The sequence below is a fragment of the Ananas comosus genome, linkage group 24, assembly GCF_001540865.1.
Source record: "Ananas comosus cultivar F153 linkage group 24, ASM154086v1, whole genome shotgun sequence".
Lineage (NCBI taxonomy): Eukaryota > Viridiplantae > Streptophyta > Magnoliopsida > Poales > Bromeliaceae > Ananas > Ananas comosus.
Window position 1 is genome coordinate 2079396 of NC_033644.1, and position 18860 is coordinate 2098255.

At 37.3% G+C, this 18860-nt stretch overlaps 2 protein-coding genes across 2 annotated transcripts; one reads left to right on the top strand and one right to left on the bottom strand.

Moving 5' to 3' along the window:
* Window positions 5748-7590, top strand: LOC109728804 (GDP-mannose 4,6 dehydratase 1-like). Its single transcript, XM_020259334.1, has one exon. The coding sequence runs from the start codon at window positions 5778-5780 to the stop codon at window positions 7077-7079; it is 1302 nt and encodes a 433-aa protein (XP_020114923.1). The 5' UTR covers window positions 5748-5777; the 3' UTR covers window positions 7080-7590.
* Window positions 12199-18215, bottom strand: LOC109728845 (protein IQ-DOMAIN 32). Its single transcript, XM_020259378.1, has 6 exons — window positions 17995-18215; window positions 16705-17043; window positions 16436-16612; window positions 15417-15497; window positions 13665-15324; window positions 12199-12572 (listed from the first exon to the last, which is right to left on the bottom strand). Exons 1-6 carry the CDS (start codon window positions 18100-18102, stop codon window positions 12553-12555), a joined length of 2385 nt encoding a protein of 794 aa, XP_020114967.1. The 5' UTR covers window positions 18103-18215; the 3' UTR covers window positions 12199-12552.

The window sequence follows — 18860 nt, forward strand, 5'->3', positions numbered from 1 at the left end:
AAGCCTCCAAATCGACGATCGACACCGTTGAACATGATCTATACCACTTGAAGTATTTAAAAATCAAATTTCATACATTTTCGATATTGTTCTCTTATACATCAAGTGGACACAAAAATAAACGGTTGAAAATGAATATTCTTTAAAAAATGATGATAGGAGTTTTGTAATCAAGATCAAGAGTATAAATCTTATTTTAAATAGTTTAAAGAATTTTTGAACAAAAACTCAATTGATTTGGATATCTTTACGCCGTTAAACGAGAAAACACCTCATATCGACCATTAAAATTACAAAATTTGAAACCCTTTGATCATTAGGCAAATGAAGTCGAAAAGATTTGAAATTTGATTTCTAAACACTTCAAGTGGTATAGATCATGTTCAACGGTGCCGATCATCGATTTGGAGGCTCTATCATCAAAAACAAATGGGTGGCAACGGAACCCGTTTGCTATTGATAGTATTCTAGCTCAACTCTATATATATATATATATATATATATATATATATATATATATATATATATATATATATATATATATATATATTGGTAATTATTGATAGTATAGTAGCAAATTCTATAGAGTCCGGCTACTATACTATCGATAGTACCAAGCCCTTTGTACTATTGAGTTTTCTACCGTTAGATCTACCCTTTGATCATTTCTACCCATTAGATTATACTATTAAACCAACGACCCATCAACCCTAGGGACCACTATCATTTAACCGGGACCACTATCATCCTAACCGCACATCTATTCATCCAACGACCGAAAACTCAATAATTCAAGGGTTGTACTATTGATAGTATAGTAGCATAATTCTATATATATATATATATATATATATATATATATATATATATATATATATAGAGTACGCGTTACTATGCTATCGTAGCACGGAGCGCTCCGTGCTACCAAGTTGTTTTCGATGATGCGGCTTCCAAATCGCGATCGGCTCCGTTAAACTTAATCTACACTATTGAAAGTATTTGGAAACTAAATTTCAGATTTTTTCGATATCATTTGACTAGTGATCAAAAGATCTCAAAGTTGACAATTTTAATGGCCAATGTGGTATGTTTTGAGTTTAACGGTGTAAAACAATCCAAATGCGATGAAAATTTTATAGAAAATTTTTTCACTATTTAGAGTAAGATCAGTATATTTGATCTTGAATTTAAATCTTTTATCATCATTTTTTATGAGATTTTTATTTCAGCCATTCAATTTTAGATTACATGTTTGATAGGTAAATGATATCGAAAAATTATAAAATTTAGTTTCTAAATACTTTCAATAGTGTAGATCAAGTCTAACGGAGCCGATTGTCGATTTGGAAGCCGCATCATCGAAAACAACTTGGTAGCACGAAGCGCTCCGTGCTATCGATAGTATAGTAGTCCTAGTTCTATATATATATATATAGAGAGAGAGAGAGAGAGAGAGGAGAGAGAGGAGAGAGAGAGAGAGAGTGCGGCTAGGATGCTTATGGAAGCACGGAGGCGTCCGTGCTTCCACTTTGTTTTCGATGTTCGGACTTTCAAATCGATGATCGGCTCCGTTAGACTTGATCTAGAATATTTGAAGTATCTAGAAAATAAATTTTGCGATTTTTCGATATCATTTGCCTAGTAATCGAAATGGCTCAAATCAACGGCTGAAAATAAAAATCTTACAAAATATGATGATATGACATTAAAATTTTAGATCAAAGTTATTGACTTGTTTTATATGTATAGAATTTTCTATCAAAATTTTATGTGATTTGGATGTGTCTACACCGTTAAACTTGCAACCGGCTCACCACGACCGTTAAAATTATTGATTTTGAGCCCCTTCGATCACTAGGCAAATGATATCGAAAAATCGCGCAAATTTATTTTCTAGATACTTCAAATACTCTAGATCAACTCTAACGGAGCCGATCGTCGATTCGAAAGTCCGAATATCGAAAACAACTTGGAAGCACGGAGGCCTCCGTGCTTCCATAAGCATACCAGCCCACTCTATATATATATATATATATAAATATAAAATGTATATATTCGAATTGTTATCGAGCAGAACACGAGCGAGCTGATCCCGGCTCGCTTATTAAACAAGTTAAAAAATTCAGCTCGTATTCGGCTCGTTTACTAAACGAGCGATTCGATCTCAAGCTAGATCATTTCGAGCCGAACATGATCTCACTTGCAAACAGCGAGCAGGATTGCCATTCATACCTACATATAATAAATACTTAGATTTTTTATTCATCATTATTTTGAGATTTTAATTTAACATTATTGTTAATGGATACAAAAAGTTTACGGCAACCAGTACTACTCTGAGAATCAGACACTACACATGAAAGACAGTCCTATTTGTTCACTTGTAAGTGATTTTCAGTTCAATTAAAATTCATATGAATATTAATATTTCACTCAAGTTCTTTCATAATCTTCATTTATTTTTATTGCTGCTAATTTTTATTACTTCTTTTATGTTCTTTTCTTCTGTAATTGACTTTGCTACTATTAAGTGAGAAATCAATTGTGACTTTCTAAAAAAATTGAGTTATAATTGAACTTAATTTACTGTAAATAAAACAACTGAAGCGAGCACCGATTGTTGACAATTACGTAGGGTCGCAATATTTTGGACATGGGTTGAAATTTTACTATTTAACTCGGATTCGGATTCGGATCCTGAAATATAATATTTTTCAGACTCAGATTCGGATTCGGGTTCGATATAGTTCTTCGTATTCAGATTCGGGTTCCAAATCCAAAGCTGATTTTCGTATACTTTTAATATATTATATCCTCATTAAAGTTATTTTAATTTCATTTTTTTTTTAGAATTCATAAGTTATTTTTTCTTATTTTTAAAGTTTTATAAAATTTAAGAAGCTTATACATATGTTTTATTTTCACTTTTAGTTCTATATATTTTTTAAACACTCACTTCATACTTGTACTTGTTTAATATTCGACTTATATCCAAATCCTTTTATATCAGATATAGATTTGAATTTTAGTATTTGACCAGTATTCAAATCCGTGTCCGAATCCAACATAAGAATATAAATTTAATTGGGCTGGTATACTATCGGTAGCACGGAAGCCTCTATGCTATCAACTTGTTTTCGCTGATGCGGCTTTCAAATCAACGATCAGCTCCATTAAAATTGATCTACACTATTAAAAATATTTGAACACTATATTTCATAATTTTTCGACATTATTTGGCTAGTAATCAAAATATCTCAAAAATGACAATTTTAATGGCCGATGAGATACGTTTGTGAATTTAATGGTACAAAACAATCCAAATCTGGTAAAATTTTTATAAATTTTTTTTTTTACTATTTAGAATAAGATTAGTATCTCTGATTTTAAATTCAAGTCTTTTATCATTATTTTTTATAAAATTTTTATTTTCAGTCGTTCATTTTTAGATTATTCGTTTGATAGGGAAATTATGTCGAAAATTATAAAATTTAATTTTCAAATATTTTCAATAGTGTAGATCAAGTTTAACAGAGCCGATCGTTGATTTGGAAGCCGCATCATCGAAAATAACTTGGTAGCACAGAGACTTTCGTACTATCGATAACATACCAACCAGACTCATATAAATTCAAATTTCAAATATGAATTGAGCATTATCTGATTCATATCCGACCCGTTTTCATCCCTAGTATTACTTCACCAAAGGGGCTTTAAATATGACAATTTTGTTGTTGCAAGACCCTCTAGAATTTTTGTTCCATTGCAGGAATTTTGATGTCATTGCTGTGACATTGCTGTGACATTGCATTATCCAGCTCACATTATTCTGTAACCATTTCCATTCTCTTTTGACTCTTTTTTTTTTTAGTAGTCAAAAAAATATATATAAAGATTCATGAACCTAAGCAATTTTTTTTTTTTTTTTNGATGGGAATTAGGGGTGGCGATTCAGCTCGCTGTTGGCGAGCCAGCTCGTGTTCGGCTCGAAATTAGCTCGAGATTGGCTCGCTCGTTTAGTAAATGAGCCGAACACGAGCTGGATTTTTCAGTTCGTTTAATAAACGAGCTGAACACGAGCTGGGGTCAGCTCGCTCGTGTTCGGCTCGATAACAGCTCGAATACATATATTTTATATTTATATAATTTATTTAATTTATATTTTTATATATAAATAAATAATTATATATAATATATATTTTTATTATTTAATTTTTAGCAAAATAAAAATATAAATACGAGCTTAATTATAAAAACTCATTTATATGTAAAGTTTCAACTATTAGATCAAAGTCTATTGAATAAGATTTTATAAATTTATTTTTTATATATATTTAATCTAATCTTTTTTTATTTATTGTTCGTTGGCCAGCTCGTGAGCCAACTCATGTTTGGCTCGTTAATAAACGAGCCGAACACGAGCTGAATTTTTCGGCTCGATACTTTAACGTGCCAGCTCGTATTCGACTCGTTTAATAAACGAGCCGAACACGAGCCGACCCCAACTCGCTGGTGTACGGCTCGTTTACACCCCTACTCTTAACTTCAAATCTTGCAACAAGACCCCTTGAATTTTGCCAAATAATTTAATATGTCCCTGTCATCAAGGGAGGCACCAACTAAGCAACCGCTTTAGTCACTCACGTTATATGTATTTCAAAGTTAGTTAATTCACGTATTATTTATAAATTATTAAAAATTTGAATAAAACTATCCGTATGTAATTTATTCCTAAATTTTTATAATAAAATATAAATTTTTGAGTTAGATTTATTATTCGTGAATAATTCACGTATACCGAACTATTCGATCGAAAAAATGAGTAAAATTTTTTAATAAAACTACTTTCTGAATTATATCAAGGAAGTTGGTGCTTTCGATTTTTTGACCTTCAGATTAAGGATTGTAGGGTTGGAATGATAGTGATCTCTTTTAGGATTGAGTGGCCTTTCTATGATTGAGTGATTTTTCTAGAATAATAATATTAATCCAAAGATTATAAACTTAGAAGCACGAACTCTTTGTACTGTACTTCCAAAAGGATAGTAACTCTATTCTACTAATGATATAGTATATAATTAATTCTCACTATCATATCAACAATCAACAATACATTATTTTCTAGGAATAATTGCTTATATATTCCTCAAAACTTTAAAAATATCCCATTTATTTCTTTTTTTTCTTTTCAAAATATCTCTCGTATGTTCCTCCGTTATTCTAAAATGCACATACAGTTACTACACGTTAAGTTAACTTGAATTAAACGTGAGTTCAATATCTACTAAAGTTAAAAAAAATCAAAATTTCTTGTTTGCCCTCAACTTAAGGATAAATACGAAGTGTTGGCGATGATAGAAGAGTATATTTAAAAAAGATTAAAAATGAAAATACTTTTTGTACCCCTAAGTTAAGGATAAATAAAAAAAAGTTGGCGATGGTGAAAAAATATATTTAAAAGGGCAAAATAGTAATTTTATAAAGATTAACAACTATTGTTAAGAGTTTATTAACAGAATTTAACTTTAGAAGTATATTTGAAATAAGTTGGAACGTAAAAAAAAGTATTTTCAATATTAGTCTTGTAAGAAAAGTAAATTAAAAAGTCGAAAATTTTTCCGAAGTATATAAATAATTGCCCAAATACAATAATTTACAAACTTTGAGCTGAAAATTATAATAAATAAATTAACCGAAATGTCACGCGCATCTTAGTTTGGAAAGCAACAATGCAATTAAGCCTTTTGCGAAAGTTTTAAAGTTGAGGGTCATGGCAGATGGGCACCCCCTGCCCACTCTCTATATTTTCCAGATCTGGAAACGAAAGAGTCGAAAAACAGAGCCCATTCCTCCCCCTACCAGCGGCAGCAGGAATGGCGGAGGATCAGCAGCAGCAGCAGCAGCAGGACGAGAAGATGGCGAACGGCGGCAGGACGGCGGAGGGGGAGGGGGAGGGGGAGGGGGGAGAGAAATATTCGGGGCAGACTGCTGCGATCCCTGGTGGGATGCCGGGGGCGGGGGATCGGCGGAAGGTGGCGCTGATCAGTGGGATCACGGGGCAGGACGGGTCGTACCTGACGGAGTTCCTGCTGGGGAAGGGGTACGAGGTGCACGGGCTGATCCGGCGGTCGTCCAACTTCAACACGGCCCGGCTGGACCACCTCTACGTGGACCCGCACAACTCGCACAAGGCGCGCATGAAGCTCCACTACGCCGACCTCTCCGACGCCTCGTCCCTCCGCCGCTGGGTCGACTCCCTCCTCCCCGACGAGGTCTACAACCTCGCCGCCCAGTCCCACGTCGCCGTCTCCTTCGAGATCCCCGACTACACGGCCGACGTCGTCGCCACCGGCGCCCTCCGCCTCCTCGAGGCCGTTCGAATTGCGAACTCAGCTTCCGCCAGCGCCCGCGCCCGCCCCATCAGGTACTATCAGGCGGGGTCGTCCGAGATGTTCGGGTCGACGCCGCCGCCGCAGAGCGAGTCGTCCCCCTTCCACCCGCGGTCGCCCTACGCCGCCGCGAAGGTGGCCGCGCACTGGTACACCGTCAACTACCGCGAGGCCTACGGGCTCTTCGCGTGCAACGGCATCCTCTTCAACCACGAGAGCCCCCGCCGGGGGGAGAACTTCGTGACGCGCAAGATCACCCGCGCCGTCGGCCGCATCCGCCTCGGCCTCCAGACGAAGCTCTTCCTCGGCAACCTCTCCGCCGCCCGCGACTGGGGCTTCGCGGGCGACTACGTCGAGGCCATGTGGCTCATGCTGCAGCAGGACCGCCCGGCCGACTACGTCGTCGCCACCGAGCAATCCCACACCGTCGAGGAGTTCCTGCAGGCCGCCTTCGGCTGCGTCGGCCTCGACTGGAAGGACCACGTCGTCATCGACGCCCGCTACTTCCGCCCCGCCGAGGTCGACAGCCTGAAAGGGGACTCCTCCAAGGCCCGCCGCCTGCTCGCCTGGAAGCCCCGCGTCGGCTTCCTCCAGCTCGTCCGGATGATGGTCGACCACGACCTCGAACTCGCCCAGAAGGAGAAGGTGCTCGTCGACGCCGGCTACATCGACGCCCACCAACAGCCCTAAAAAAAAGTTAAGTAGAGTAAATAAATAAATTCATTCGACGATAACAAGCAAGTCAAGTCAGCATTCCATCTATTTATTTATTTTACCAATACATCTTTCTTTCTTTCTTTCTTACAAGATCCGCGGAAATTGACTGCATTATTAGGACGAATGTTTTGTTTTGGATGTAACTTAGGGTTTGGTAATCGGATCCTTTTGTCATCTTTGTTGTTTGTTAAACGTAGTAGTATGATCATTGTCGTTGTCGAAGAAGAAGAAGAGCTACTATTCTTTCATTTCGACTGTCGGATCTGATGCGATGCAATCTGATATGGTCGAATTTGCTCGGAGATTTGTTCTGCTCATGTAATTGCTTCGGGAAGCAATTTGAAGTGTGATCTTAGTTGGTTTCATTCGATTTCCTCACCACCTGCAATATTGCTATGGATGGATGCTGTGGCTTGGCTTGCATTTGCCTTTTCGGCTGTGGTTCTCAGAGTGTGTGTGATTCGAATTAAGTATTGTTTTGGCATCGCTGCGCTGCTACTTTTTAAGTATTATTAATTTACTACGTAGTTATTTTGGCATCCCTTTCTTCAGTCCTGACGGAACTAAATTTGCTTTTCAGAGTTCTCATCTTTTTCCTTGTAATCTAAGATGCGATTCTGCTCGCGAGGGAGGATTGATTAGGGTTTGTGCGCCTTAGTTGATAGCTGGAGTTGTTGGTGAAAATTTATGCAAATGGCACAATTTCTGAGTTTCTGATACCTTAGAAAGGGATATCAGTAGAGCATCTGAGACCTGTTGAAAGAGGAGGTGAAATATTATAGGAGACTTTGCATGAGTTTTTTGAGATAACAAATTCCACTTCACGAAAAGAAAGATGGTGGGAGATCACTTGAAAGTGAGGAATGTGGAGAAAAGAAAGAAAAATTTGTAGAAATCTGAGTTGCTGTCTCATACGCAAAATTAATGGGGACTCTGTCGATATGGTCCAAAAGGGTTGTCGGAAATCCTGGGATAAGAAATGCATTACTGGAAGTACCTTAGCGATAGAAAAGCGGGAAGTGATCAATAGTTGTTTTGGACCCGAAATTCAAGTGTGAGCATGGTACAAAGGCTACAGTCCTTTGGCTGTAAAGAATAGGTAAATTGATCTAATTTGAAGTGTTTTCGTAGTTATTATTTTACTAATTTGAATTACTAATAGGGCATTAATTCTTTGTTTAAGTATTTACGATGAGGGATTTTAGTCAACAGTGATTTATTTTGGTCCTTTCGGAGATAGCTCAAACTATCGTATTCGAAATGGGTTATGCTGTGGGATTGCTGAAGATTTGCTGCTGCAACAGAGTTGTTAAATTGCGCTATCTCTCGCTTCATTTACTTCCTGCTTATTCCTGTGATCATTGAACTTATCCTTTATCAGCGCAATTTTTTCATGCAATAGTAAGAGTTTATTGAAATCTTGATCGAATTCAGTCACTCGGTTTTGCATGCTTGATTTGGGCACCGAACACTACCTATGATTTGTTTCTTGGTATTCGCCGTACATGTCGAATGCCGCGGCGATAGGTTTGTCTCAGATCTAACAACAGTTGCTGCTTGTTGCTGGTCTGTGATCTGTTTTCGTCTCCTGAGAGTTTCATTTCGTCGTCTTAGGATGGTTGGAGCTAACAGCGACATCAGTGCATCTGAGATCATCTGAAAGTGGTCCCAGATTTGTCGACGACGACGGTCCCTCGTAACAATGCATTGTCTCTCTTTCTTTTCTTCTGCTTGATCAAGTAGATGCATTCATTGTGGTCCTTTCTCCCCTTCCTTTTCTGACAACCCTTTGCATTGAGAGAACTTGGTGAATGAGTATTGTTCAGGAAAGTTCTTTCATTATGTTTCTTTATGGTGTGGCTCTCTGAATTTCGTCCGTCGTCAAAGTAATCGAACGGCACAAAGAGTGAAGTTCGATGTCCATCTGCGCTGCTTTTTTCTCAATAGTAGAAATTGTTCTGTTAATATCATCTTCTCCTGAATGTACATTCTCTTTGCATGCATGTAAGAGAGTTTTCCTCATTTAGATTTCATTTGGTAGATTGGACTCCATTTTGGAGTCAATTGCTGGCCACATGAGTACGCCGCTGCAAATAGAGAAGCACACGATGGCTCTGAAGAGATTCTTCTTGTCGTACTCGCGGCATGTATCTAGTTATATTTGAGGAAATGAGGATTGGATACACCATAGAGAATGTTACTTTGAATTGATGGAAAATGGATCTAAATTGTGAGAATTTGAAAGTTTGGATAGGTAAGTACTAAAACTTTAAACCAGGTCTTAGAAATCCTTGGACACCAAACTCACTATACCTTGTTACCGGACCGGGCCGGATCAGTCGAATAAATTGGAAACCCTAAAGGCCCCATTTTTTTTCGGGCATAGTTTTTTATGATCCGAACCCGTGACAGAGTCTGGGGCCCAGTCAGGCCCAGAAGAAAAGTGGTTTGGGCGAACCAAGCTAAACGGGTCGGGTAAGTTTTGGGGGCGGATATTAAACGATCCGATTTTGTTAGAGACAGAGCTATCTTTGGACGGAGTTGTGCTACTTTTCAATTTTGTCCCCGCAAAGTTGACACTTTATTATGTCACATGCTTCATAGTTTGAGGACCAAACTTGTAATTTACCCTTTTTCTTTTGAGCATTTTATCTTTGTGGACCAAACTTGTAATTTACAAACACTTCATCACTTGATTACTAACATTAACTATTTCAATTGTGAGCATTTTCGGTGACTCTCGGGTACCCACATTATTTTCTATTTTTTTTTAAAAAATTGTTTACTCTTTTTGTTTTACTTTATCTTTAAAATCCTAACCCTAATTATTTTTTTTTAATTCTATCTTATATGTTGTGGCATTTTAAATAATAGATTATGTTATGTTTTTTTAAAAATTATATATATATGTATTTTGTATTTGAAAAGTATAAAAAAAAAAAAAAAGAGCACTATGCGGGCCACGCCCGTCCACAGGCAAATATGGATAAGGATATTGAGAGTCATTTATTTAGGACCCGTTTAGTATTGCAGATCAAAGCGAAAACAAAGGCGAGGCAAAAATATATAAAGATAAGTTTCTCCTTTTTCCGACGGGACGGAAAAATATATGAAAACCACTCATTGCAACATGCACAATATAATATGTCAAAATTGACTCCTTATCCTATGCGCTATGTAATATTACATGCAAAATCGTACAATTTTTTCGCAATTCTAAACAGAGTGACTATTAGTTGTCAGAGCCAAACAATTATAGAAAGCGAAAAACTTTAGCTCAGTGGTTAGAGTTGGGCCACATGTGAGATCAAACTCAACTACTTTGATCATTTGATGATCTTACAATTTCCACATCAAAGGACCAACTTTTCTTCCACTAATCTCGTCGCCATATCTGTCTACTACTATTTTTATATATTTTTAGCTAAATTACATAATATTTTCTTGTTAATTCCTATTTTTTCAATTTTTTTTTCTGATTTTTAAAAACTTATATTTTGCCCTCTTAAAAAAGAGAAATGTTTACTTCGACCCTCGCTGTCAGTATTCCGTTAAGGTTCCATCTATATTCTATTGTTATATATTTTTTTATATTCAAAATATCCTTAGGCTCCTTCCCTCAGCAGTGCCGCTTCCTTCCTCGCTGACACAGCCTCCTCGCCCACACTGCCTCACCCTCCTCTGCTGCCTCGCCCTCCCTCGCCCCTCTCTGTCCGTGCCCACACCCGCGCCCTCCCCCTCCTCCGTCGCCTCGCTCTCACACACTCCTCCATCTTCACCCACCCCAACCTCCTCCCCACCGTCGCCAAATGGATAGGCGACAAGGGTGCGGGAGGAGCAGGGCGAGCAGATGGAGCAAGCGGAGACAAAGCTGGAGTCGAGGGAGGCGCGGAGGACGGAGGGGAGGAGATGAACAAGAAGAAGACAATTTGGTCATTTTATCATTACAGTTAACATCATACCCCCCATAAGTATTTTCTTTTTTTTAAGGGAACAATGTAGGTTTTTAATAGACAGTGGAGGAAAGTAAAAAAAAAATAGATATTGACACGATAATTTTCTGTAATTTAGCTTATTTTTATTTTATTAGAATATCTCTGTAAATGCTTCATGGTTTCAATGTGAATAGTTTGTAATGTTATTTTTTTTATATATAATTAGATTTTTTTACTGATTAGGAGAATATTTTAAATTATACTTGAAGTTATAACTGGTTACATCGCTATTCTAAACCAATTTAAAACTGAAAAAATAACATCCAGTTTAGAGACTTTTAAAATTTTCACATACCAAATCCATGAAAATTCATAAATCACAAACACCCCTATTTCCAACATACCATACATTGGAATGTGAAGTTCAACCTTGTTTTACCGAAGATGAAATTTAGATTGAAATAAATTTTCGAATAAGCTAAAGTTCAGGTGAAAATTATTTATCTCCCATTATTTGTTTCGACAGCTGCGGAACTAAAGATCTCTCAATTCAATTGTTTGTTTAGCGAAAAATAAACAGTGTAAAAACTAGAATTCTCTATCATTAATATTTTATTATTTTTCTCTCTCTTTTTTTTTTTGTGTAATTGACATAAGCCTGAATAAAACGAAGTGAATTACGGTATTTCAAAGAATTTGAAAATTTTGATAAAGAGTGAAGTTATAGTAAACCAAATAACGAAATAAAGCATTTATGAGCAAAGGCAAGATCAGGAAAAGTGAAGGAAAAACACTTTATGTCAATACAAACAACGAAAATACTTACATTGTAATGCCCTAATAATCTCGTATTAAATGAAAAAATAATTCTGATTAGAATATATAAAATCTCACACATTAGTAATAAAAACTGAGATTAAGCATTTTGGACAAGTAATTTAAACCTAATGAGTTATTATTGCTAGCGGAAAAGGTCATTACATACATCGAAACTCTATTTTTTCACTATTAAGTTACTTCAATCAAAAGGCAAAGTATGGCACTCGCAAAATCATAATGTGTTACAATCACCAAAAATAGAAAATGCAACTAAGGATACTATCATATATCTTTAGAGGTTGGGAAATATTAGGCCAGCAAGAACACCTTTCTGCACATTCAGAAATTCAAATAGTCAATACTGAAATGAGCTTCACTTATAACAAAAGCCATAACCATAGAGAAAGATAATCTCCAATTATTACAAATAGAAGCTGAAAACTCTCCAAATGTATCTCACAAACCCAGCAAATATATCACACAGAAAACATATGGTGACTACTCGGCACGAAGAGAAATATGGATTCTATGATAACACAAGCCGCACTCCTCGCCCTTTACTTAGTAATGTTCTGAAAAGAAACTGAGAAAAGAGCACAATCATGATATTAGTCGCGTCTCGTGGACCTCAATATCACCTGCTATATTGACAAATTTCAGATACCATCAAACCCGTTGGTCGGTGGGGTTCATCACCTCTGCCATCTTCTCTCTGGAAGAAACAGATAAAGATTTTAAACAAAGTGACAAATGACAATATTCTCCACTGTTCGAAAAAAGAGGTCACAAATAATTCACCAATTTTCGGTTGTCAAAATATTTTTCCTAATCATTCACTAATACAGAAATATCAGCTAAAATTCATGCAGCAACATAGATCTCTTTACATATTTGATTCATTACTCGCCACCAAATGAATTATCCCTTGTTTCTTTCACTTTTGTTACCTTAATTACTAAAAACTACTTCAAAGCTTTCTCCAAAATTTGCAAACTTCTGGCCATTTTCAAACTTATTCAAACTTTCCGAATTTAATCCCAATGCAAAACTTCTGGTTATGATTGCAAGAAGTGAGATAAAGTTTAAAAAAACTACTGTTCTCACAACATTATTCTAAAGGCTTCCAAAATTCTCACTCTCGTTAAGCACGCATTTTGAAAAGCAAAAAATGATAATTTAAGGAAAAGAAGCTCAGGTAGAATGCTTTTGGAAACCATGGCGGTGGAGGTGCTGCTTCTATTACTGCTAAATAAGAACGGCTGCCATGCAAACTCCAGAAGCGCGTCCCCATTACAGCAGATCTCAAGGTGGATCTGATGTTAAAAAAATAACAGCTCTTTCTGCTTCCTAAGTCGCCTCTAACTACCTATCGTGTATGCGGCTACTATATCTAATGTTTAATGATGTACTCCTACAAGATGATTCACAAACTCCATCGCTACTGGGTGAATTTGTTAGACGAATGATACTTCACTATGTAAAATGCTTTGTGTCCAACCACAACAGCATATTTTATATCCAAAAAAAGAAACCCAAAATAAAAAAAGCATCTGGATGCTATCAACAAAGCTTCATAGGAGAAGCAAACTAGCAAGACTATGCATGCTAAGCAAATCAAATATTACCAATGCTCAGCCATCACTCAGTTACTAGATATTCTTCCGAATTCCCATCAGATAAAAACTAAGAAGGTACTATACTACTATTGATGAAAATGCAAAATCCGCAGTTTTCTGTAACAGAAATATAAAAGATAATGAAATAGCATCTGCATGCTATCCATGCATAAAGGTCTGGGATTTACCTGTAGAACTATGAGGAGAATGGGTGCCGTTGACTTTCACATTGTGCTGCGCTTGAGATGTCGATCTCTGCATGCGCGGCGACGAACTCTGCTTTCCATCTCCAACTGGGAAGGAATTTCTTTTCTTCCTTTGGTCATCCGGAACATCCGGGCTTAATTTTGGAGAAACATTCAAATGGAGCTTAGCTTTTGCAGATTCTGTGGCTTGCATATAACTCGGCAGGGGATTGCTATTACTGATCCGAGGCTCATGATCGGCATGGTCAGGTTTTGTTGTCACCACCAAGTTGCGTCTCTTTGTATTCTTCGAGTCTTTTACCAAGCTTTCTGTGCTGCTTCTTCCACCTAAGTCATTGTTCACGCTAGATATCAGTTTCTTGCTTACCGCACGAGATCGCTGCTTCTTACTTGGTATATCATTATCCCTTTTGCCCTTTTTGGCATTTATGGAAGTTTGACTTGACGGGGTATCGTGCAACTCTGTGACAGTAGTGGAGCTTCTCGGAGTTCCTTGTGGTGATTTTTCCAATTTATCCTGTAAATCTAGAGTGGTTTCGACAGCAGATTGTTGCTCACCATGCATCGAGTCAACAGCAGTAGCTGCACTAGCTAAATTCTCATCATCTTCCTCGGACTTTTGCAGCTGATGGACTTCAAAATCAGAGTTCTTTGTTCCATCATGCATGTTTACATAACTAATATTATTATCAGCACCACCATTGTTGTCGTAGTTATGTTTCTCCAAAGCTCCAATTTCAAGGACAATCTCCCCACCTTCAGTCTCGGACCTGTCAGGTGAGTCGAGCGTCGAGGAGATGGAAATTTCTGTGCCACATTCTGAAGCAGCGCTTTGAACTCTCGGGTGATGCGGCACCAAGTTCTCTGATAAGCTTACATCACTGTTTGCTCCTGTTGAACAATCCACGTGTGAGTTAAAGCTACTTACTTTTGCTTTACTCGCATTATCCTGATAAGTAGAACCGAGCGACTTCTTGACAGCATTACTTCCGCTCAGCTCTTCAAATTTTAGCTGCGCAGCAGCAAATGCCGGATTAGAAGATTTTCTATTGAGGAATTTCTTTCCTGCATTCTCAAGCGGTTCATAAGAAGCCACTTTATCGGCTTGCTTCAGACTATCGCCATAACTTTCTGACTTATCATCTGTCCCAAAATACTTTTGACCTGGTAAGGAGGTGATTGTATTTTCCGAAGCACTTTCAATATTGGAATGACCCTCCTCCATGATACCAACAGCAGCAACCTCGTTCTCGAGCAACTTTGTTTCCTTCTCATCCTTCTCAAAACAACTAGAGCAATTATCTGGAGTACTGATAGGAGCATGAAACTCAAAAGCACCAGAGCTTATGTTCGTTGACATAACTTCACTTTCAGATGGAAAAATTAACTCACTAGGAGTTAAATTTGACTTAGACGACAAAGTGACATTACCAAATTCGAGCCCATGTAGCACTTTGTCATCGGCCGGTTCAGTGCTTTCTCCTTGTCCCTGATAACCTTCAGTAAGAATTTCTTTTTCCCATTCGTTAATATTTGATGATGAAACAGACATCCACCTCTCCAACCATTTCCATGCTGAATTAGATTTTGAAGGATCGCACTTTGTGTGAATGGGTTTTGTCCTCGGCATAGTTTTCATGATCTGTGAATGGCAAACATGTAAGTTTACAGGAAAGTAGAATAAAGGGAAAAGAAACAATAATTGTCGCGTAGCGAAGCATCAATTTATTATACCTGACAAGCGAATGCATTCAAAAGTAATTTCTCAGCCGAAGAATATGTTTTCTTTGGTTCCACATAACAATTTCCACTCACCTGAGCACAAGATTAAAAAAAACAAAAGCACGAATATTCAATCAACATACGCATCAATCAAAACAAGGTTACAAGAAGTCAAAATGCAGATCAACAAGAAGGTAAAGTTCGTTCTGGCAATAGTTGATTGATGAGGAAATTCACCTCAACCAGATGACACAAAGAACCATCAAAACAGTTGCAACAAATATATGATTCTGTTTATTAAGGACAGGATGGATCATAGCATTGCTTCATTTGAAGCCAGGTGCAGACTGGAGAAGGAAACAAGATGGCGGATTTTTTATATGAATCTGTTGTTGTTTAAGGCCTTCTTTGGCAGTGCATATGTTTTTGTATTTGGCTTTTCAGCAAGGCCTATATGATTGAACTATTGAAGCTGCCGGTAGATGGCGGATTGTTTGCAAACTCAAAATCAATAGGTTCAGCAAAGAAACAGTAGTATGGTAGTAACTTTTTTCTTCGCATCTTTGCTAATTTAGGAACGATGACTTTGCAAATTAATCAACAATAATAAGAAAAGAGAAGTACGCCCATATGCACCCGCATCTTTCAATCGCATAGAACCTTTTTGAGGAAAAAAAAATATCTTGAGCTGCATTCTTTTTTCTATTTCTGTCATTGTCAGTTCGTCCGCAAGTCACTGTTGCTTCTAAGCAGAATAATGTTATTACTGTATTATCAGTTTTTCAGAATAATGTTATTACTTTATTATCAGTTTTTCTTTCCAAATGAAGGAAATATTTGATGCAAGTCATGCAACTATTTTGATGCAATATGAAATGTCAGATACGCTTAAAGGGAAAAAGAAGCCGCTATAGTATCATATTTGTATGACTCTTTTTTTTCTTCAGAAAATATTGATCGAGTACTTCATAGAAAAAAGGCTAAACAATTCTTCTATATTTATTTAATAAGAGAAATCACAGCTGAAATACCTGTGAACCTGATTTTTCAACTAATTGGCGTGCCTGACGAGCCCGAACAAGTGCTTGCATTTTAATAATTGCAAAAGCACAACGTAATGTTTCAGCGGCCTCCCTCCTGACTAAGTATCCACGCACAGCAGCTTGCATCTTCACAAGACTTTTAAGTTTTCTCAGTTCCTTCCTAGCCTAATCATCAGATTTTGAACAAACGAAAGTTAAACACAAAGCGACGGGAATATAACCAACAAAGCGAACGAACACGGAGTTCTGAAAAATACCAAGTATCCCCTGACAGCAGCCTGAACGAAAATTGCAGCAGGCTCGAGATTGCGTTGATCAACGGGGTGGCTACTCCCATCAGTACTAAGCAAATTGGTTTCTTCAGTATTTACTTCCGCATTGGATAGTACTGTATCATCATTTGGCTTCTCCTCTTCAGTAATCTTTTCTGGAGCCGAAGAACGTTCAAGCAAATAAGAGGGGTTGGTCGCGACATCTGTGTTTTCCTTGTCACTGGTGAAAGAGGTGGTATCTGAGATCACGCTGTTGCTTAACACTCGGTGCCTGGTCGATCTCTTCCGGAAGCTCCACCTTCGTTTGTCCGATATCACTTTACCCTGAAAAAAGAAAATGGATACAAATTTGAAATGCTAAGATGAGCAGAGAACTGCAATTTGATCACAGAGCCATATGATTAAGAAAATTCCGCAGACATATATACACCTGTTGAATGTTAGGAGAAGGCAAAAGAATCGCAATTAGCATGCTCAACCGCAAAATTTGGCATACACATGCTCAAAAAACTCCAGCTAAAAGCTTGGATCAACCAATTCTCTAATATATATATATTTTTTTAGCAGATCTTGCGGTAAATCACGATGCTCAAATCCCTTTCCTGCGTCCCTTAATCACAAACTTTGCATCTGATTACAATAACACGCCGATCCAGCAAAATCTAATTGATCTTCTCCGCCTAATCCAGCATGTTTTACACAATTCCTACAATGGCATACCCAGATCTGAGCCTATACTACCATTCCTAACACTCGAAATTTTTTTAAAATAATAATAATTAACATAAAAAAATTACAAAAACAGAGGGGAAAAAAACTTGTTGGAGCAGAGATCCACAAAATGCTAAAACTATGACTTCTCTCCAACACACTCTATGCTAAAATGAACACACACACACACACACACANAAAAAAAAAAAAAAAAAAAAAAAAAAAAGCAAACGAGCGCCAAATTCACAAATTGTACTTGTGCTTCGTAACAATATAGCACATTACAACCAATCGTCGCAATCAAAAAAAAAAAAAAGAAACAAAAATCGACATTAAGAAAAGAAGAAGGATCTTCTGCATCCACATTGTTAAGACCTAGCTTCATGGATCTGTGAGAGTTCAAACACTCCCAAAAACAAAAAAAAACACAAAAAAAAACGAAAAAGCTCCCTCTCTCTCCATAATTCTTTTGGATTCCACATAGTGAACTATAATTGATTAAAAAAAAAGGAGGAGAGAGAAGAAGAAGAAGAAGAAGAAGAAGAAGAAGAAGAAGAAGAGCACCTCGTCGACGTCGACATCGTCGGCGGCGCCGGCGGAATCGGCGGCGCCGGCGCCTCCGCCGCGGGTGCAGACGAGGAGCTTCAAGCAGGAGTTGTTCAACCTCCCCATCTCCACTCTCCTCCCTCTCTCTCTCTTTCTCTCTCTCTCTCTCTCTCTAATTTTTGAGCTCACACTAATTTTTAGTCCTTTTATTCCAGCTCAACCTCTCTCTCTCTCTCTCTCTCTCTCTCTTTCTCTCTATGCCCGGGCATTTGTTTTTTCTTTTTTTAGTTTGAATATTTTTTCGGGAAACTTTAAATATCACCCTGTAGTTTTCAATTTTCTCACTTTAATACTCTATAGTTGAAAATGCATCACTTTCGTACCCTGTGATTTTATTTTTCTCCTTTTGTTGTCCCCTTCACTAATTTTTTCATTAAATTAGTGACAAAGTTAAAACTAAATTATACTAAGTGAATATTCGATAAATTATAGGTGGGGTATCTGAACTTTTTGTGTATAATTTAACGAAAAGTTAACGGAGGGGCTGAAGAAAAGAGAAAAATAAAATTATAGGGTATTAAATTGATACACTTTAAACCACAGAATACTAAAGTGAGAAAGTGCGAAACCACGGGGATGGTACTTGAAGTTTACCCTATTTTTTTCGCAAAAGGTTAATTATGGTCCTCAACCTTTACACTATTTTGATTTACGTTTCTGACTTTTTATTTTTGGGCAAAATCGTATAGAACTTATCTGAACTAGAGCAATGTTTCTCATACATACCTACAAAAATGTTTTTCACTCACAACTATAAATTTACCCCTAAACTATGGGCTATTTTGAGTTTACTACCTAATCTTTTAAAATTTTGATTTTCTTAT

What these genes read in the sequence shown, in the direction of transcription:
- LOC109728804 (XM_020259334.1), top strand. Translation starts at nt 5,778, where the DNA reads ATGGGCACCCCCTGCCCACTCTCTATATTTTCCAGATCTGGAAACGAA.
- LOC109728845 (XM_020259378.1), bottom strand. Translation starts at nt 18,102, where the DNA reads ATGGGGAGGTTGAACAACTCCTGCTTGAAGCTCCTCGTCTGCACCCGC. An exon ending in TGAATGCATTCGCTTGTCAG is followed by an intron (nt 15,325 to 15,416) that starts GTATAATAAATT and finishes TGCCATTCACAG; the next exon opens with ATCATGAAAACTATGCCGAG. An exon ending in TTCTCCTCATAGTTCTACAG is followed by an intron (nt 12,573 to 13,664) that starts GTAAATCCCAGA and finishes TGTTTCTTCCAG; the next exon opens with AGAGAAGATGGCAGAGGTGA.